Raw genomic sequence first — 21,571 nt, 5'->3', positions numbered from 1 at the left:
CCCACTCTGTGTCTTTCAGAAAAATTCAACATGGATTTAATGCGTCAACATCGAGCCTGCAATTATTGAAGCAATCCTTCAAGCAGTCTGCAAGAGAGAATCAAGTGCAGTTATGATTCAGAGATTTCAGCACACAAAGCTGCAGAAAGAAAAGTTCATATCTAAGACATAACCTTTTTACTATTAACTCTAGATATGCACATGTCAGGCAATGTGGAAGTTGGATACACTATAAACCACCAAGCCTGCTGTCAGAGAGCAGGTTGATATTAGATTCTGCTCAATGGAAACAATATGCTATTAGTCTTTTCTTTAGAGAGAGTGTAGGAATTAAATGTTTTAATTGAATTATTGTATTTGATCAATTAATTTATGATCTGAAACCAAAACCTTTTCCTAACAACTTGACTCTTTTAATAGCAACTTGAAAAGCGGAAAAAGATCTGGAGTCAAGAGCTAATGTGTAAGAGTGCTGCACTTATGTGAGTATATTTGTGAACATTGTTTGATAAAAGCTAAACTCGTTGGTTGATGATGGCTTCCAGTGTTAATGTGACATTTCTAATGTGCTGATCATCCACAACACTTGTAGATGATGAAGTGGCTCTAAATTATTTCTTCAGTCCAAAGTAGAATCATTAAATAGACATAACTGTTGAAGTTTGTTTACTTTTGTTTGTCTATGGAAGCTTGTCATACTTTTTGTTTATGACAAATAAATGAACATTGCAACTGTGTTTTAACCTATTAGTATAAAAATATCCAGAACCAATTCACAGAATGCAAAATAAAACTTTTCTTCCGTTTTTATGACTCTCTGTGGGTCTGCGACTTCTCACCTGGTAGCCCCTGATTGTTTTAACCAATTTCCTGATTTAGAAGCTGACATGATTTTTCCTCTGTCATTCTCGCTGTAAGGCAGCGCTTATCACAGCTCTGGCAAAGGGACTTAAATGCAAATGTAATCACTACCTCTGTCGTTTACAATTTATCCTCATCAGTTTCAGTTTGCTTTGGAGGAGAAACAGAGCAGCCGCAGTGCAGCACACTAACTTTTACCCTCAAGCTCAAACTGACATCTGTCATCCACCAAATGTAGAAAAAAAAATCCTCCCAACCAACAGGTCTTTAGTCACTTTTGAGTTTAAGTAACAGAGGAGTGATGAAAATGACAAAAGGACCTTTAAACTTAGCCTAATCTTTTGTTTTATGGCCTCTATAAATGTGTGGTTTAACTATAATGCCCACGTGCATTAATTACCTGAGGATCCATAATAAGTGGTTTTAGACAATGCAAGATGTTTCACACCAAGTGTTGACCTGAGACTACATTATCTTTGGCTCTTCTTGTGGAGTTGAACTTTAACCAGTAATGACAGAGGGCCCTTTAACCGCACACATTGAGAAGATTGATTTCAAATCAGCATACCCGTCACCATGACTCTCACCCTCGACTCAGAAAACGCTAAACCAAATGATTCCCATCTGTGGATGTATTGTCACAGACTCAGGGTCTGCAGAGTCGCTCTCACACACACACAGGAAACAGAAATCAATTTAGACTTCAGTTATGTCTTGTGAATGCTCGTATCAAAATAGTGGAAATGAATTACAATACATTTCTTCTTTACAAGACATTTTTAGATTGCAGAGGTAGCAACTGATCTTCAACTCAAAGGCACATCCTGAAAGGTATTCTACTATCATAATTTATTCTCAATGGGACCATCGTTTACCAAATGAACATTATACTGTCTGAAAGGAGACTTTCACTGTAGACAAGAGGTTAGACAATATTCTTATTAGGAAATTGTTGTAATAAATAAAGCAAGACATGGATTGTTTTATCAAACTTCTTTCTGCAGCCAGTAGAGTCAATCCCTTCAACAGGTCAACTCATCTGCCAAACATATGGGCTGGAAGTGGACAACAAAAAGTGCAGCAACCAAAGATTTATTGAAAAAAAAAGAAAAAAAAAGAGGCAAAAAACAAACATACTCAAATAATAAATCCAAAATGTCCATAAAGAGCCATGAGGAGAAAAACAAAGTAATCCACAGGAGATGGGTGTTGAGATGTTGACTTTATAAATGAAAACATTAAAAACTAAAGTATCCTTTTTTTTTGTCTTTTGTATCGATGCTGGAGGGGTTCAAGTTTTCTTAGATTCAAAAAGGGGGGGCTCAGGAAAAAAAAACAGTTTGGAACCACTGCACTAGATGGCTACTTGACCTTGATGAACCCATGAGTATTTATGAACCCAAACTGAAACCAAACCTCCTCTTCATTCATTCAGGCTGTAATGGTGTACTGGCAGTTATCCACTATAACAGCAGTGGTGCCAGTAGTGATGAGAATGTGAGTGCATCGGGCTTGGTTGGTAACAGTGACATTCCCTGCAGTCAGAGCTAACCCATATACTGCTCACACTCTGTCTGTTCATTCAAATAACCTTTAGTACTTAAATTACAAGAGAGATGGCTTCATCCAGGACAGAAAATAACATTTGACTGGGTGACCATTGTGTTCAGGTTTTATTTCTAACTTCTCTACAGCTGACATGCCACGTTAAAGCTCTTCTGTGTTGTTAATTCACAATAATACTGTACATATAGAAAAGTGGGATTTTTTTGAGTTAACCTTTTCATTCGTAGTATAACAAGTGTTGAATGATGAACATTTTAGCTCATTACAATAATGTAGCAACAATGCCGTTCTGTATCTGTGGTTTGCCTGGCTCTACGATATCGTCCAAAAGTTAGTCATATTATCAGACAATATATCAGTTCTGAGAGTGAAAATGTCATTACAATATGATTAGAAGTCCTATTTTGTGGCACAGGATTATTGTGGGGCAGAACATGTCCTTAAAGTCTAAAACCATTGCAGAGCCCCATGCAGACCATTCAAATGCAGCATCCTCTCAACCAGCTGTGAACCTTCAGTCAGCTGCGAGGGATCATTTGGCACAAACACAAATTTAACACTCAACATCAGAGAGCATGGCCCGGCTGAGACAGCATCCAGCTTTCCAATTAGTTTGACACACACACACATGCACCCCCCCCCCACACACACACACACAGTACTGCAGGCTGCAGCTGAATGGCCTGCTGTATAAACTGTCCAAACATGCCTGCTGCTCTGATGACTCATAGGCTGTTTAGTGTCGGTGGATACACCAGGTGCGTGTGTGCGCGCGTGTGTGTGACCACATTGGGATGAATGAGCGACCTCAGTGAATCATCATCCTACTCCCATTGCTCTAATTTGCTCTCATCACCAGAGAAAATCCCTTTTGCTGCCCTTCTGAGCTCAGATTTGTTATATCATATTCAAATGTAACCAAAAACCACAAAATGCTGCTGATATATAACAGAAAAAAAAGATTGTTAAAAACACTTGCCAAGATAAGCAACTTTGTCTGTTCCCAGGAAATAATCTTCCTATATGATCAACAACTACAGCGCTTGTTTCCTGTAGCCAGTTGGATTCCATTTTTCATTAAAATAGAAACTATTTTGATACCAAATAAGCCACTGAAATAGCCCCTAATTCCTACTCCTGCAGTGGCATCATGGCCAATGTTTACATGGTTACATACATGCAGATCAATGCAACTCTTTCATACAAACAACATGTGTACACTTGATGTACCAGTAACATAGATTTTTAACTAATTCAACCAGAACAGTTTCAGTGACACAAGAAATGAACCAGCTGAACTGCTAACATGTTTTATGTACACTGATCGGTTGACCATAGGATTTACAGCTGTCCATCTTTAAAAAAATACAAATAATGTTGAGCAAATAATGATTCATGATAAATCCCTAACTTAATTAAGTTCACTTAATTCTTTGTATAAAAGGCCTGATTAACCAATGGATCCAAAGATTAACTTGCCAGATTCTCCTGAGGTGTGAGGTGCGTTAAGAGTGATTTTACCCTCCCTGATCTGCTCAAAAGACCATCGGGGGCCGCTGTAAATATTAAATGTGATTAATATTTACGATCAGAAATCCTGTTGTATGGGTAGAATATCAAGGACGGCTAAGCACAGACTGTGAATTGTCCAGTGGAATGGAACAATAGCCAATAAGAAAGCAAGCTGACGCTGAAGTAGGAAGCACAACAAACATCAACATGGCAGCAACAGCAAACGCGAAGCATAAAGGTCAACTCGCTGCACATCACACACTATAAGAACTGAACTGTTAATCTGTCTTTTTTTGTCGTCATGTGGGGTCTCTCACATTTTCAGATTTGTTTAAGATTTTAAAGTTTGTGCAAAACCTCAGTGAGGCTTAGTATCAGCTGATAAATTCCAATACAAAGTAAAGACATGTATTAGACAGATCAGCCCTGGGACTCTGAATGGATTGGCTAAAGTTATTAACTAGTATTTGTAGTACTGTTTACTTTGTCAGCTAGAAAAAATGTCAAATGTATCATGTAAAAGTACGCTTAGAAAACCACATTAAGATTTACCCATGACTCAAATGCATCTTCATTGTCCCGCTTCACTTGATAAAAGTTTATTTTTTTGATGTGAGGGCTGACTGTCATTTGTTTAAGTTAGTGGACACCACTTCTTGACTAACGTCCTATCTTGATGCTCACTTTGCTGTTTATTATAGATATCACAGATAAACAGCTGAGAGAAACAGAAGATGATTTAGATGTTTTGGATAAAACTGTCTGGAGTCCTTTGGGCCAGTAAGGAAGATGGGAAAGGCCTACTTGTTGCACATTTATAACACATACCAAATGATTCATTATGACATGTTTCATGTGATATGGTTTTTGTAACGGGGGCAACACACACCCTTTAACTATCGTCCTTCTTTTCCTGCTTTTAAAGATGGTGCAGGAGACAGGATACAGTAACCATGACAGCAAGATTCCTCTGCCAATCAGCTCAATATTTGTGATTAGAAGACGTTATCTAGTTTGAGTTTTACCCTTAAATCAAGCCAAAAAAAACCCTGGAAGCGAGAAGAAACCAGTAAGCGCCAAAGATCTGCAGAGTTTAAAAAAACCTCAGAGGTTAAAAATGATGAGTAAGCCCCTTTTACGGTCTGTCTCGACTCCCGACTGGGAGACAGACCCTCCTCTACATAATTGCCAGATGATCCCAGATTACAGCTTTTGGGTGTTTGTGAACTGGTTTGACACTCTGACCAAATGTTTAATTAGTTCATACAGATCCACAGACTTCTCATAAGGTTTTATCAGGCTTTTCCAAGATTTTAGCCTCTTTGTTTTTACAATTGTCTTCTTCTGTGGATCAAAAGTTCAAAGAAAAACTAGTTTAATCGTTATGATTTCACTCTGGTAAGCTTTCTAAAAGACTTAATGTTTAATTTTCGGATGCTTTCACCTCTTATCCACGCTCAGTTTATCATGTTAAGTTGAGAATGATGACATTTATTAATGAAACAATAGTGAAAATGAATCCGGCTCTTCTAACAGGATCACTGTCCTGGAGCTCATTAGGAGTTTGTTCTCAGCTGAACCTCCGGCTAGTCTCCGTTTATTAGATTTAGAAACATCCTGATATTATTGAGTAGCTATTACATTATATATTATTATACAGGCTCTGGTGTTCCATCAGATACAATAGGAAGTGAATTTGATCTTAAGTTGTGTTCACTGTCCTTTACCATCTTACCTCCTTGTTAATGTTTGAAGTTGTGTGGTAAGTATCAGAATCACGATTTGGAAATGAAAGAGACATGGCTTGAAACACAACATGAACATTATTCTTATTTATCTATTTATAGCTCATGTGTTTTTGTTATACCCATGAGATAATTTGAAATGAGTATCCCTGAACTTGTATGACTTAATTCAATGGTTATGTAACAAGTTGTATAATAAGCTTGTCTTCCAATGCAGCAGAATTTCTATACTCCCCAAAGACATATTTGAAACACTGTTGAATATCATGTCCTTTTTAGATATTATGTAACATGAAAGAAATTGATCATTTATGTGCTCCTTTTGAAGGGTTTTTAAAAGTTAAAACAATTGCAGTTGATAATAATGAAAAAGAATACATTAAGCCCTCTGTTTGCTGAATTAGGTTTAGCAGGGTCATTTTGCCTTGTTTTGTCATAACCAATCAGAACTCACATGCTGCATGTCTTGTCAGTATTTGTGACTCTTGAGGCCTGTATTTGGTTTTATCTTCATTAATACCATTCCAAATAATTACTAGGATTGTTTCAAGTCATTGCTGCCCGGTCCTAAGAGTTAACCTGCTTTAGATCTGTTTCTTTCTAAATTATAGCAAAACTTAAATGTACATCACGCTGTTTAACCCATTAATGTATATGGTAATTGTTTGAAAAAATGTATTAAATTCTATTTCCTTTATTTTGTTTGCTTTTTGCAATAACCCAGGTCAACCATTACTGGCCAATAGAAAGAGTACATGATTCAGGCACTTCTACATTGTTGCTGTTCAGATCACAAGGCCTACATATCTCCTTATATATGATGTACGTGGCTAGGTTAGAGTTTCTCATCATTGTTTACTTTCCCAAATAAACATCTTTCTGGGCTACTTTGTTTGCAGTGTATTACCATTTCAACAAGTCATCTCACAAGTCACCTCTTCTTCATCTGATGCCCGTTAAACAAAATAAACCTGTCAAATTAGAATCACAAAAACAAAATCTCTGGGTTTTTGATCCGACAGTTTCTAGAATCTGAGTTACATTTAGACAAGTCATTCTGCAAGGATTTATTTTGGCATCCCGACAATGTCAAGGTCAGGTTTCAATCTTTGATTTGTCAAGCAAAATAAGATTTTTAAGAATCGAGGCCACTTGAACCTTAACTGCTTAAATGATTAAAGAAAATATATGTGTATGTATATATATATATATATATATATATATATATATATATATATATAATAGATCAATCCTGAAAATAATCATTAGATCAAAGTACACATCTTATAGGTCATCGCTGTTAATGTTCTGCTGAAGTCGTGCCGATTCTACAGAAAAGAAACACCATGTGTCATCACGGCCTTAATTAACTGATGTAATGTGTCATATTTGCACACTGGGGAGGAGTCACTAATGTTTGTGTTTTACATGTTTGATGACAAGTGAGGATGAGGCCCCCTGAGGCTCCCGGACCAGCTTCTGGGTGACACATCAGACCTGAGACACAGATTAATACCCTCCTCTGCTCATAAGCCTTTTAATAATAATCTGCAAGTAGCCACAAGCTCCGCCTGCCGGTGTTCATGTTGAAATTTAAATACCAACATTACTTCTATTTTACAAAAGATTGCAGACTTTCAAACTCCCACGTGAATACCATCACCTCAAGTCTAAAAAGCTGTGTTCTGGCACTGCATCAACCTCCTTCTGTTTAGATTACAGCTGCTGTCAAACTTGAGGATAAACAGCGTGGGAGAGATAAGGAAAAACCCACCAGGGTCTCAAAATGAAAAAAGATAAAATAAAAATAAAAACCCATTTCAACCCAAATGACAAACACAGATGAGTAAGATAAGTGGAGTCATAGCCTCCAGACAGCCTCTAATGCTGATCAGAGTAGGAAGGTAAACTCTTCACTGTCAGAGATGAACCTTAGCTTAGCAGAGTTTGTCCCTGCTGTCAAATCAACCATGCCACTGAATAAATCCTTCACTAGTCAACGTCTTACTGCCCACATACTGCAGACAGAACCACAATATATAACACTAATCTTCACCCACAAGGCACTTGTTGTCTTGTTCTGTAATGCTGATCCCATGGTACTGTTTTTGCAAAACTCTTTAGGTTTACTCCACTAATATATTTTTTTGTATTTCAGTATATTCTTTACTTGATTTTTTGAGTGGATTATTAGAATATTAAAAACACAAATATTATAAACAGTCAGTAGAGCAAGCAACACGTTGAAAGAGGTTAGAGGTCCACGAACCAGGTGCTGGTTCATCTTGCCTTAGCCCACATGCATGTCTACCCCTGTCCCTCCTGCCCACTGTTTCTGTCTCTCTTAACCTGTCCTATCTAATAATGGAAGAAATATCCCCAAAATAATATTTGAAAACCTTAACTTCAATAAGGTCCCCCTTTCTTTTTTAGTTTATATATGCCAAGCTGGGGAGAGAAGGTGACAATGACATTTAATTGGCTCTAATTAATGAAATAAGGAAGTCGCTTGATATTTAAAAATATTTTCCAGGAAAAGAATGTTATTTTTACATCTGGAACTCTGCTCAAAGCAATGAACCTCATGGAAAAAAAAAACTCACTGTAAATAATTATCGGGAGGATTATACCTTTGTTGTACAATTGTATAAAGACAAAAAAAAAAAAAAAGCATTTTAAAATGTAATATTTCAACTGAAAACAAGACTGACCCTTCCCCTCAGGCGTCTCCCTAAAGGAAATAACTGCGACTGAAGACAAGTCAGTGTGAGATTCAGCACATTGTTGTAATTGTTTACTTTATTAAACTATGGTGTATTTGATTCTTGTGTGAATGGCCAACCAGGGAAATTCTGAGATTTTTTTTAACCTTTTCTTTGGGTAAAGTTATTTTCATGGGTACTTTTTTAAATGTGTTTAACATTTTCATATGTTGACCAATTATGGTGCAGACCATTGACTTACAGCTGGGATGTTCTGCTAAATGTGCTGCAGACAGTGCGGAGAGTATTGTAAACTATAAAGTTGAGTCGCCCTCTGCAGGACAAACATGATGACAAAATTTGAAATCAAAAAGAAAAAAACAAGCATTGTTTTTAATTAAGTTTTCATACCGATAATATAAAAGTTAATAGCGATGCTAAGTTAGCTCCTTAACATTCCAATAGTCTGTAATGTGCCATTGGCCAACATTCATTGGCTAAATAAATTGAGCCTATAAAGGATTCGCAAGGAGGGTGTCATGACACCTGTCAATCATTTACAATATGGAAGTATATGGCAGAGGATACTAATATTGAATTTTAATAAAGATTAAGCTTTATTCATTCCATTCCTTGGTTTATCTTTTTAATTTAATTCTTCATATTCTTATGCATGACGTGTACAGTCTCAGGTGCAGCAGGTTTACCTGATGATGTCATCGTTGTGTCCCAGGTAAAACCTTTGGCTGTGCTCCCTTGTGTTGTAGACCACGCCCACTCCGGCCACGAAGTACACCACCTCCTTCCCCGCGGTGTAGTACAGGTTATTCCGGCACTGGTGGCCCCGGTATCCGTACACCCAGTCCAGTCTGAGCCGGCAGCCCGGGGCGCTCCGGTCCGACATGCTCACTCATCTGATGGTACACTGCTGCTCCTCCGGTCCAGAACAAATGGATGTATTTGGTCTTTGTGTTTTTGGATGCAAATCTGCGGTAGGCCTATATGATTTAAAATAGTTTTGTTTGAACGCAAGAGTTCATGTCATTTCATTTCAAAGGTTAACACATTTTTGGAACTCTATAACCATTTCCTTTGTTTATCCATTTTTGAAAACGTTATAGGAGACATGATATCTAGGTAAAGATCAAGATCCAACTGTGAAACTCCGACCAATCAATATCTACTCTTTCTGATCATTATCGATACAGAAAAATCTTATTCTCACCAGACGAGCAAGACTGCATGTTAAGTTCCTAACCGGATGTTTTTTGTGCCTCGGATGCTTTAAAATCAGATTAATGTAATTGTAATACTGTTTTATTTAATCAATTTATCGCTGAAGCTATAACTATAGCTCTGAAAAGATACGTTACCACGACCCTTTATGGGGGGGTACTCGAAAATATTGATCTAAGAGTTGTCCATGACTTATCTCTGCAGTGTCCATAGTAGCCTATATGAACTTTAAAAAACGCGTCCCTTCATTATCACTACTGTGCTCACCCTGCGCAATGAGACAGCCCTGTTTTCAAATTAAAATCATAAAGAGTTTCCGTGGACTTGATTATATTTTATGGGGACATCTCATGTGGTTTGAATGCAATATACTTTAATATTCCTCAAGGGACTAACAGGGCTTTATTGCACTTATTACTTAGACTATAATGGACCCTTCATTTCTGTTATTTAAAAACTACAATTAAGACACGGGTGGAACTTTCTGTGGCATTTCTTATAGGGCTAGAGAACATTTTAGAGGCGCGCGCTCTAAATCTCATTCATAATTTCTGACACTGCCTGGATATTCTGGTGTCTCTCCACCTACACTCACAGAGCAGATGATTCAAAATAAACGACCAAGATGAAGAACAGAGAGGGATAACAATTCCGGACGTGTGTGGAAAGTTCTCCCGTGTGTCAAAAATAAAATAAAAATTAGAAAGAGACCGTCAACGGCAAAGCAACTGATGGAGGATTCCGCTCCTGGAAAATATAATCCCTTCGCTCACTAATCCTCGCCCTCGGTACCAGCAATGGTTACTACAGCCCGGGTGTTTTTGTCCCCCTGTATCCTCTGTCTGTCACAACATCTCTGCATGAAAAAAAAACGCACAGCGCGCAAGAAGGAGCCTGCCAACTCCCAAACCCGTTCACAAATCTCTGCGTGAGTGAACATTCACCACAGCCAGGGACAGCTGGGTGTGTAACAATTTTTTTTTTTTTTTAAATCCACAATCTCTACAGAAAAGAGGCGGATTATTTCCACTGTTAAATTGTCGGACTGTTCCGGAGAGATCCGAAGATGGAGAGGGGGAGAGAGCGACAAAAACAAGTGGTTGATTCCCGCAGATGATCCAACTTCAGAGGGCAAAAGAGGGGAGAAGCCCCTGGATCAGACCGCAGCATCCCGGACGGATTACGGGAGAGGAAAGTCCTGATTCCCGGCAGGAGGGAAGCATCCTCCCGCAGCAGCTCAGCCCCCTCAACAAACAGACAGACAAACAGGCAGTAAGACAGACAGACAGACTTACTGCTGGACGGACTCAGCTGGTCAGCTAACTTGACTTCAGACGATTAATGGAGACCCTCCCTGACCGCCGAGTCTCAGCACAGTGATGTTTTCTCGCTCGTTTTCGGACTGAGAAGCAGAAGCGTTAAGGTAACGCACAGCAGACCGTCAGACAGCGTTTCCGGTGAACACATTTAAAAATAAAAGCCGCTTAGCGCCATATGGTTGTGTTCTACCCAAAAAGACAGTATACGTTCCCTCATCTTCCCACGTCCTCCACGGACTGTAGCATCTGTCCTCAAATTAAACCAACGCTGTTCTGTAATTAAACTAAGGCTAATGTCTAATGACCACCAACTTGTGTAGTTGATATGGGAGTCAAATGTGATTGTGATTTAATCAGGCTGTAAAGTCTATAAATGTGTTCTCATTAGTGCAACATTTCCAATTCATATCTGGGTTCAAGTCCTGTCCTCGCCAATGCAGCAAAATATTCCTTTGGTATTGCTCCACTTAGACTGCTCTTTTTTTGCACTCTCTAAGGTAGCATTAGCTTTACTCAAGGTTTCAACATAACAGTTCTCGTACAAGGTATAGGACTATGGCCGTTGCCATATTTGGACTCTTTAATCTAAACCTAATCTAATCTAAACTGTGTTATGCTGTTAAGCTCAAGCAATTTCAAGTCCAGGCTATTTTACAATTTAGTGACGAATATTTGTCACGTTTGGGTGTTGAAAAACACAGAGAATGAACTAATTGTAGGAATAGAAAGATAAAAATATTTCATTAAACAAAAGTCAAACAAAAACTTCCTAAATAATAATCCAAACAGGAATACACGGAAGACACTGGAAACACTGACCAGCAACAAACAACAGCTACAAACTGCACCGACAAACTACACAAGACAATGAACTAACACACAGGACAAGAAACACTGAGACTGAATACACATGGGCTAATCAGATACAGGTGAGACTAATGAGACAGGTGAGCTAATCAGGGTAATCAAGACAGGAGGAAAACACAGAGAAGCAGGAAACCACACAACACTGAAAACTACAAAGTAAAATATGGAACGCTGAAGAAACAGGGAACTGAAGGATGTAAGAACACACACACACACACACACACACACACACACACACACACACACACACACAGCACTAAATCATGACAATATTTCCATTATTGCTTTAATCTTTTACCTGATGTTTAGGTATCTGTTTAGGTTTAGGTAACTTAGTATCAGATATTCAGTCAGTCTTTCAAAAAGGCTTTTTTTTTTTATAAAAAGAATCTTCTGTCACAAAAAAAAGGGAGAATAGCCTCCAGTTGGATTGTAACTGTTCTTATTGCAATTATTGTAATGTAATGTCAATATGAGATTTAATTTCTGTTCACCAACCTAATTATTGTGTGATTTGATTAATTTGAGCTCATAAATATGAGCGTATATCATGTTGATTTTATTTCGAAGGTAAACTATATATACTTCCGGTCTCATCATTGTGACTTGCCACGCGCTTATCGACGCTAGGACTCGGGAGGTAACCATGACGCACAGAGAGAAAACACCCCGGCACCGCTGGAGAGGACGCACGACCGCAAAGGACTATGGGACTTTGTGTACATTTCCAACTCAACATCATTCGTGTGTCTCATTTGCGAGTTATTCTCGAAGGAATAAAAAACTACAAATACCAGCAGCAAAAGCAATGGAGGAGCTGTCCGCGGTGCTGAATGGGGAAACTGGAGGAGAGAAAGTGGCAGTTTGTGATCGATGAAACTTTCAATATAACAAGATGTGCGTGATAATTACATAAAAACAGCAAATGGAAATAATGTATATCTAAAAACAACAACACGTGACTTTTTTTTTTAAAGACAAAATAGCTTCTAATAAAAAATTGAATTAATTTAGAGTGTTTTTTATGAAAGCTGAGATATATCAGGAGTAGTACACACGTTGATAAATAAAATGTTTATTTTGGTTAGAAAACATTTCCATAGATCCAATTAGCATCCCATAGCCACACTGTGAATGAAGGTTTAAAGGCCACATACAGTACTATGAAAAACACAACATGTTTTTCTAACATTAATATGTGTCCCTAACCAGTCTACAAAACCCCCCAGTTATGAGAGAAGTCCATCCTCGGCGTTTTTTGCCTTCTGCAGTTTTCATAAAAATGTGTGCTCAACGCTGTTTGGAGATTTTCCCTTGTTGACGTCATAAAAGTGAAGAAACCCCTCCACAAGGTGGGTGACACTCCCTCAACTAGGAATTTGTTTTGCTTTGAGTCTTCCTCCTCACCGTAAACAATAAGCAATATGTAAGAAAGCCCAAGATACATCCCCTTCCAGGGGGCGTCGTCAGACTGAGCTAATTTGCTTGATCAGGAAGGATTTTGAGTAAGAAGCTTCAAAGACACATTTTAGGGACCTCTGAAATTTATTTGAACTTGTTAAAAATGATGATGATATGTTACCTCTAACTACTTCCACATCTGTTTGTTAGTGGTACATACAATACCTTAAAAATGTGATTTTAATTCTTAAGTGGGGTTTCACTCATATAGGGATTATCATGATGAAAAAATATGTATTCTACCAATAAATCATCTTCTGGGTTTGAATGTAACACATCTGATAATCTGGATACAACCTAAACATGCCTTTTTTTTCTTTTTCTAGCCAACAAAACATTTGAATGTGTCAGTAACAAGGACCATCTGAAGACTGAGGCGAGGTGAGTGATGAGCTGATCATAAGTCTGACAGAAACAAAAAAAACCCAAAACATTCAAATGGGCCTCCACAGCAAAACAGTGAAGTGGAAAAAGTTTGATCCCAATAGAGGATCAGATGAGATTTTATATTGAACCACCTGGGACTGATTGTGTGTGTTTGTGTGGGCTGGTTTACATCTGATGTAATGATCGTACCCAACAGAGCTGTATAAAAATCTTTCAGTCTCGCAGTGTGGGCGCATTCATTAACAGTAACCCTCTGAAGAAAACAAAGACTGATCAACTTTAAAAAGCTTATTGTTGTTGTGGGCTGTCCCTTTCTGTATCTGCTGCATTTGCTAGATTGATGACATTGAATTAAATCGCTTGGGTTCTGTGCTGGACGGGAATACGTTTTCATATTTGTTGACTTTGTGAGTAGAAAATAATATTCCTTGATACCAGACTGACGCTGAACATACAGTCAGGATGTGTGTGGTGAAGACCATTGACGAATTCTATACTTCAGTTTTATGTTGTTGTTGAGTGAACCTCCAGTAGGCTTATCATTTACCTGATGTTTTGCTCGTTAGAATCTACTGCTCTTCCTTAACTCCACTCTCTCATCAGAATGTGGTCATCTTTGTCTCCAGAGAAAGTAGATGGTGACTTTAAAAATGCCCAACGTGAAGCTTTGAAACAGTAATCCACTGACCAATATGTGATCCAATATTTTAGTCTTAAAAAACTCACACCAGGAGCATCAATACTACACAACAAATATTTATTGATTTGAAAGACATGAAAGTAGTCTAAATAAATAATGAAGCGTATTCTGAACTTCTGCCTGATTTAAAGTTCTCAACCAAAAAACAACGTAAATCTTTTTTTTTTGCATTTTTCTACCTTTACTTATGAAAGTATTGTGCCCTCTGTGATTCTTCTTCATGCACACACTGGACCTTTTTCTTTAGGTATGATGTTCAGGTGGGGTTGTTTTGAAATTGTTTTAAATGTCTTTTAAAGGCATATTTTGAGAGTTTTTTTAGCAGGTAGGTGGGGTTTCAGTATAAACCACAATGAAACCCCACCTTACTAACCACACAGCTCTACTTTAAAACATAAAGTTTTTTTTTTAAAGTAGAGCCCCCCCCCCAAGCTACAGATAGAAACAGCTGCAGCAGCAAAATAAACATGGGTCCAGCTGCCGCCTGGACGTTGGAGGTGGGCTGTAAATAGCCAATAGATGGTCTTGACATTACACTATGGCTTACAAGTGGTGTGCAAGTTAAGTTTGAGTATCTTCAGGTTTAAAGCATTGGGTGAAAGACTATTACTGCTTTGAACAGTTCTTAGGCTTGCTACTTGTTTGTTTTGCAGCTAGTCCTCTGGCACCATCTTGTGGTAAAAATACAAAAATCCCTAAACTGTAAACAGCAGACTGTAGTTAAGTAAAAATAGCAGTTGCTCTTGATAAAATTTACAAACCCTACAGCAGATAAATATTAGGTAATTCTAACTCAACTTTTTTTGGCACCTCTTTGAGTCTGTGAGTGTTCAAACTGTCTTAAAAAAAAGGCATAGACTGACATTTTCCTCTGTCTCTGGGAGGAACGATGAAATATGCGTTCATCACGACTCCACACAATTTCAGTTTGCCCTTGAAGTTTCCACAATTAAAACAGTTTTGTATGCTATTGATTTGAATGGAGGGAAACAAAGACTAAGGTCACTTATTATCCTGTGGAACACTGCTGAAGTCTGGCTTTTTATCATTTCAAGATACAAGTGACAGCAATTGAATACAAAGGTGGATAATGAATAAGCACAATGCCAAGTCCACGTGAACAAGCTAGTCTAGCTAAGCTCTTACATTTATTATAGAAAGTCTATCAGGTATTTCAGCGGCTTGGCGACACTGCATGAGACATTCTGTAGGTTTAGCAAAACATGATCATCTATTTTTATAGCTTTCACACGCATAAGTAAACAGGCGGAGTCTGTTTGGCTCATTTTAAAAGCATTTTAATGGCTTTTTGCACATATGTAACAGAGATGGGGAGAAGTCTACAGGTGCAGATCCAACTAGCAGTGACCCCTGGTCCACATCACACTGACTACCTCACTGACAAAAGCCCTGGCCCCCCACCCACCCACCCCCATCGTGGCATTGTTGATTGTGCAATATGAAGAAATATCTCGTTACTATGGTTACAGTGACAGAAGAATGCACACTATAGTTATCAAATTGCCAGAGAATGTAGCATAAAGAAAAAACTCAACAGGAAACATTTCAGGACCTTCGCCCCAGTGAAGAGGTTTTCAGTTACTCGAGGTGTTTCACCAGCGTGGAGCCAAAAACCCTCCTCCAGCTGTGGAAAGCAAACACACTTCTGTTGTGTTTTCCTGGCCTGTATGGAAGTCAATTAATGACAGAATTCAAAGTGAGCACAAAACACATTCAAGCCTTGACCCAGCAGCCCCTTTGTAATTGTTTAGATTTGAAAAAAACGTAAAGGCGGTCAATTGTTTGAACCACAACTTGTAAGGACTTGCACATTTGGGGTTAGGCATCTTCTTTGCTTTCCAATGACCTTAAATAATCTCAATTTTGTTGTAAACTGAGACTTGTCTTCAGAAAAAAGTTTTTTTCATCTTGGGCCAAATGTTAAATTAGCAAAGTAAGCATGCAAATTCAATTTACCATGCGATAGGCGTTCTTATAACTAGTCCTTCAAAAAGCCCACACTCATGCAGAGAAATGACATTCTGCACACTTCTGTAGATTGCAGCGCCAAGTGATTCTATTTATTTTGGCATTAAAGAACTTCCATACAGCATAAGCAACTCATCACATTTCACTGCGAGATCTTCGCCGGCAAACATCTGAAATCTAAAAAATATGGAATGCTGAAGCCAACAAGCAAGCGACCATTATTCTGCAACATTACTCACTTTCAGTAAATGCTTTTGAAGAACCAACTCGTCCACTTAACAGCGATGCTTAAAGTAGTTTTGATTTTATAGTACATCTACGTCTCCATACTTGTCAGACTAAATTAACTTTAGACATAGCTTAACTGTGGAACAGAAAATACATACTGGAGGAAACAAACATATTCCAAAGGACTAAACGTAAAGAGAGTAGAAACTAAAACTTACTGGATGCTCTTTAGTTTAAGTTCTCCAACATTCTCACTGGTCTTATTTATTTTTCAACCCATCGAGCCGGGCCACGCCGACTCAATAGCTCCTTCATTCAGATTTGTTAAGTGTACACATTGTTAGGTTTTCAGGTAAAGAAAATGATACTCAAGTGAAGCTTATAACGGTTGGTAGGTCTTATTAGTAGTAATAATAATAAGTGAAATTAAACACAGGTTTATTTTTAACAGTTTGTTATACACAAGTTATACATACAGTTCAAAGCACCGCAGGGTAACACTCCAAATTACAGCCATTGTGTAACGCTGCAGGGATTACAGGAAAGGGTAGAAACTTAATGAGGATATTCTGCTTTTTTTAACCATCAGAAAAGCAGAATTAGTCAGTGCACAAAAAGCTGTTCACTTTGGAATTTGATTTTTTTTTCTCTCTCTCTCGACAAATTGTATGTCTTTGAACTTTTAGCACTTTCACAACCGATCTCTCTACATTTGTGTTTTCTCTTTCAAACTCAGAGGAGGTGTAATGTTAGAGGGTTACCCTGCCGTGGTCTCAGTTTTCCCCACTACAGAGGGATACACGTCATCTTGCAAAGACAAGGCCTCGCAAAAACTGAGGATGGACTCTAACAGGAACTACCTACAACTTTCCCAAAACAAAACAAAATACAAACAGAACAACTAAAAACAGAGACAGCTGGGGAGCGTTCATACAACCCACGAAAGGCAGTAGTCCACGAAAAAAGCTGGAACGATGAGAAGCAGAGAAAGGAAACCAAATAGTAGGCTATAGAAAACACAAATAATAGCATTAAGAATAATAGTAAGGAATAATCTGGGAATCCTCTACTTGGTGTTGTTGTTCAGCGGCAAACTCTGGATTTTATTTCGATGACAGCAGCTGCCAGAAGCGTTTGCAAACCCCGTTGAAATTATTTTGCCCTTCCATCGATCTCTTTTTTTTTTTTTTTTTTAATTAATTTTTTTCCTGCTCCTTATCTTACAAAAACTGAACAGAGGATACAGGTGGTGTGTTGTAGCTGTATTGTAACTCTGAGCCAGACCGGACAGTTGATAGGCACAGAGTGGAGAGTTTTGGCTCGGAGCTTGCATGCTGGAGTCACGCTTTGAGAGGAAGAGGAGGAAGAAGAAGAAGAAGAAGAAGAAGAGGAGGAAAGTAGAGAAGGAAGAGAACGAGGGGCTGTTTGGGAATTATTTTGACATAGCAACTGCGAATATAATCTTCTGATAAAGTCTGTTATCCTCTTTCAATTACATCATCTTTTCTTTTCATTACATTAACAGAAAATGTTTTGAAGACATTTATATTCATTTACAAGTTAATGGTTAGTTTTTTTATGATTCCTGTATTAGTTGCTAGGCGCTGACTCTAGATTGATTGACACAGACATCTTCAACAAATATTTGACCAAAGAAGGATTGATATTGAGGAGCAGCCCCAAACAGCACCAGAGGGAATAGGAAGAGGAGGAGGAGAAGGTAAGAGGGAAGGAGGAGCGTCTATTTCTTCTTGCTGAACAGACTGAAGCGCTTCTCCTTGTCTTTCTCTCGTTTGCCCGGGCTGGACTCGGCTGCTGATGCCGCCACTGTGGCGACGGATGCCGGCAGCGTCTGGGCACGTGCGGCGGGGGCGGGCGTGCTATGGCTGCTGGGTGTGATCTCAATCTTGTCGCCCGAGACGGCGGCTGAAATGGCCGAGATCCACACGTTCATTTCCTCCTGGAAATCAGAGAGAAGGGGAGAGGGGTTGGAGTTAGCTTAATACAGATCTAAGGATTATTATGGGACACTTCAAACTTTGCCCACATGGACAGGTGATGGTATATATAGGAAAGCTTAATTAATGATCCTTTGAGGAACTTTCAGTCTGTGTTGATTTTGGTGCCCCCTGTGGACAAAGCTATACCTATCATGCCTTTGCTAATTATGACCCTTAACATGTAAAAATATTATTATTCCCCCCCTAAAAGACAAAATCTTCTCTTGCTTTATCTTAAGAGTTTAACGTATTACTCATTCATTCAAGAATCTTTGACGTGGAAAATATGCAATCTCTGCGGCACGCAAGTATTCACTTAATTTGTCACTTTAACCTGCAACAGCAGTTTCAGGCATTAAAAAATATACATCAAATAATCAATCTTTCTATGCTTATATTAACCTCAGTCTTACATAACAATCTGTAAACTCCTCACAGGAGCTTTAATAAACACTTAAATGTTTGATAAAGTCTTGCAATTAAATCTATTCATTTAAAAAATAAAATAAAATAAAATAAAATATCACTGACATGATTAGTGAAATTCAAGGTTCAAGTATAAAGTATAAGTTTAAGTATAAAAGTAAATAAATCTTGTCAAAAACTATTTGACTAAAAGGAATCACCAAAAAAAGTAAATAAGTTAAATCACTCAATAAACTGAACATGTGAAACTAAAGTAACACAACAATGAGGTTAGGTTAAGTAACTGATATACATTACTAAAGTCATGATAACAATATTACTGCCAAACAGAGAAATGCGTTGATCATTATCACAGTAAATATTGGATGAGAAGAGTGAAATAACAATGGTGAGAGTGTTAAATGATGTATTTCTGTTTTACTCACATCATCTTTGGCTTGGAAGAGATACTCATTCCCATCAGTAATCCTGTGGAAGCGAGACATCATATTTTGTAATCATCAAATGGTTTCATGAACAAGGGATGGTTGATGAGAAAGGTATTGATTTATAGATTGAACAATTTGTTTTCGCTGAACACATCAGACAAATAACCTCTCATGAGCTGTTTGAAATACGGACTTCTGAGCAGCTTTACAGAAGTTCATTTGCTGAATAATTGAGAGCTAAAAGCAATCGCTGAGATGGTAAATTTCAATGAGTAGAAAAAACACAGAGTTATGACTCAGTGAATTCAAAAAGTGCTTATTCACTCCAGGCAGCATTTGCACTTTATGTCTCTTACTTTGTTTTCTTCTACTTTGCAATTCTCCATTTCCTGTTTTTTTTGCAGTCAGTGCCACGTATCATTTGCTTCAGGTATTTTTCTAAAAGATCAAATTGCTATACAACTAAAAATATAAAGTTGCAGTTTTCATCATCAGGATACTCACTTGAGCTTGAAGACATGTTTCTTCTTCTTGTAATCCAACGCCACCTCGCAGACGGCGTCCTTCAGGCTGATGGGAATCTCGCTGTGGTAGGGAATGCCCTGACTGGCGCTCTTCTGGTCCTTATAGAAACCCATCTCCTGCTGATTGATCACACAGTACACATTGTGCCACGACCTGGAGAGAGGCACAAAGCAAGTGTTAAATCACCTCAACTAATGTTTCTGATTAGATTGTACCTTTATGTGATGAAGAGAGAACAGCTTTTATGTAATTGAATTTCATGTCTTCAAAACAGAGAATTTTCCCCCAAAATGGAAATCATAACATGGCCAGTTGAACCATGTCAAATGTTCTTTTCTGTCCTTTTTGATCTACCCTTCACGAAGAACAGGAGAGGACAAAAGAGTAGCTGAATAAAAATACGTTGTTATGATATTAATCAACTTTTCTTTGCAGTATAAAAATTCCTACCTGCTCGAAGCCTTCTTGTTATGCCCCTCCCACTCATGTTTGCGGTACAGGAAGCCCTCCAGCTGGGATGTCGGAGCATCCTGCTGGGTCTTAGCGGGCAGGGTCGCTGCCTGGCTGGCCTTGCCCTTGCGAGACGCCCCGGGAGACCCCGCGAGGCTGGGCTCCGACACTCCATTCACCACCTCACCCCCTTCAACGTTATCCTGGAACCAGAAGAGCGAGCAGAGTAAGAGGAGGACAGCAGATGCACAGATCTCTCTCAAAAACACTTTAAATGTTTTTTTTTATCCAAACAGATGCTGTAAATCAGAGCTGCAGCATGCAGAGCGAAGCATGGTAATAGGTTGTGTCGACACTTAGATACACTAAACTTATGAAATCCACTAAATCTACTCAAAACATGCCCCTGAAGGACTAGAGCTGGTGTTTTCTGGTTTGATATGCACCTTTTACAACTGCAATTCTCTAATTTCTCCCAAATCGACTCAGACTTATCTCGATGTCCTTTGAAAAAAAATAAGTTTCTACACTTCAATGAATAAAACTGACGACAAACTCTGAATCACCTGCAAACACGTGAACCTACTGTAATGCACCAAACATGCCACAGGGGGCAGAAACAAAGTATAAATATCCTTTGCAATTTATTCCTACACATTTAAAAGCAAAATAACAACATAATTATAATATCACAGAGAGATGTCGACATTTTTTCCAAACATAATGTTGTAATCTGTTTAACAAACACAAGCAAACAACCAAATAAAATTTAAGAAATTTAGGAAACAATGAGACTAGACCAAAAGATGACGCAAGACTAAATCTTCTAAAAAGCAGTTCAGGAAACGATCACATCCTGAGGACAACGCGGGAAAGAGTACGAGTATAATAATCAACAATGTCTGTGTTTTCTTACTACTTGATAGATACAGAATAATTTTTTAACCGATTTGACTTTTGACTTTCAAGTCTCTCCAAAACTGGCATAAAGATGCTATTTTACTCACTCTCAATCTGATAGCCAACATGTTCACTGAGCTAAATACAGAAACTACTTCCACAAAGGTAAACATCGTATTTTCAATTCTGTGTAACAATTTGGGACTTAGAATTTCACAGTAAGCGACTCATACATGGAAGCAGAAAGGTTCATTTAGGGTTGTTGATGA

General features: G+C 38.3%; 2 protein-coding genes across 7 annotated transcripts in view; both read right to left on the bottom strand.

Annotated features, from left to right (window-relative positions):
• The window catches only part of LOC306836368 (echinoderm microtubule-associated protein-like 6), a 68,066-nt gene extending 56,794 nt beyond the window's left edge, over window positions 1-11,272 (bottom strand). For 4 of the 5 annotated variants that reach the window (XM_079363388.1, XM_079363391.1, XM_079363390.1 and 1 more), the window contains exon 1: window positions 9,094-9,689. In XM_079363388.1, the coding sequence (XP_079219514.1) occupies window positions 9,094-9,290 (197 nt within the window). In that variant the 5' untranslated portion in view covers window positions 9,291-9,689. Of the gene's footprint in view, window positions 1-9,093; window positions 9,690-10,917; window positions 11,179-11,253 lie in introns of those variants that run through there. The other variant, XM_079363389.1, reaches the window with a different exon arrangement.
• Window positions 11,273-15,638: 4,366 nt separating this feature from the next.
• LOC306836367 (spectrin beta chain, non-erythrocytic 1-like) overlaps window positions 15,639-21,571 on the bottom strand; it is a 74,321-nt gene continuing 68,388 nt past the window's right edge. For both annotated transcript variants that reach the window (XM_079363387.1, XM_079363386.1), the window contains exons 40-43: window positions 20,403-20,605; window positions 19,932-20,105; window positions 19,425-19,467; window positions 15,639-18,533 (exon numbers count right to left, since the gene is read on the bottom strand). In XM_079363387.1, the coding sequence (XP_079219513.1) occupies window positions 18,315-18,533; window positions 19,425-19,467; window positions 19,932-20,105; window positions 20,403-20,605 (639 nt within the window). In that variant the 3' untranslated portion in view covers window positions 15,639-18,314. The remainder of the gene's footprint in view (window positions 18,534-19,424; window positions 19,468-19,931; window positions 20,106-20,402; window positions 20,606-21,571) is intronic.

Source organism: Symphodus melops (assembly GCF_947650265.1).
Source record: "Symphodus melops genome assembly, chromosome: 15".
Lineage (NCBI taxonomy): Eukaryota > Metazoa > Chordata > Actinopteri > Labriformes > Labridae > Symphodus > Symphodus melops.
The sequence above is the reverse complement of the archived record's forward strand: the minus strand, read 5'-3'. Positions and strand labels throughout refer to the sequence as shown.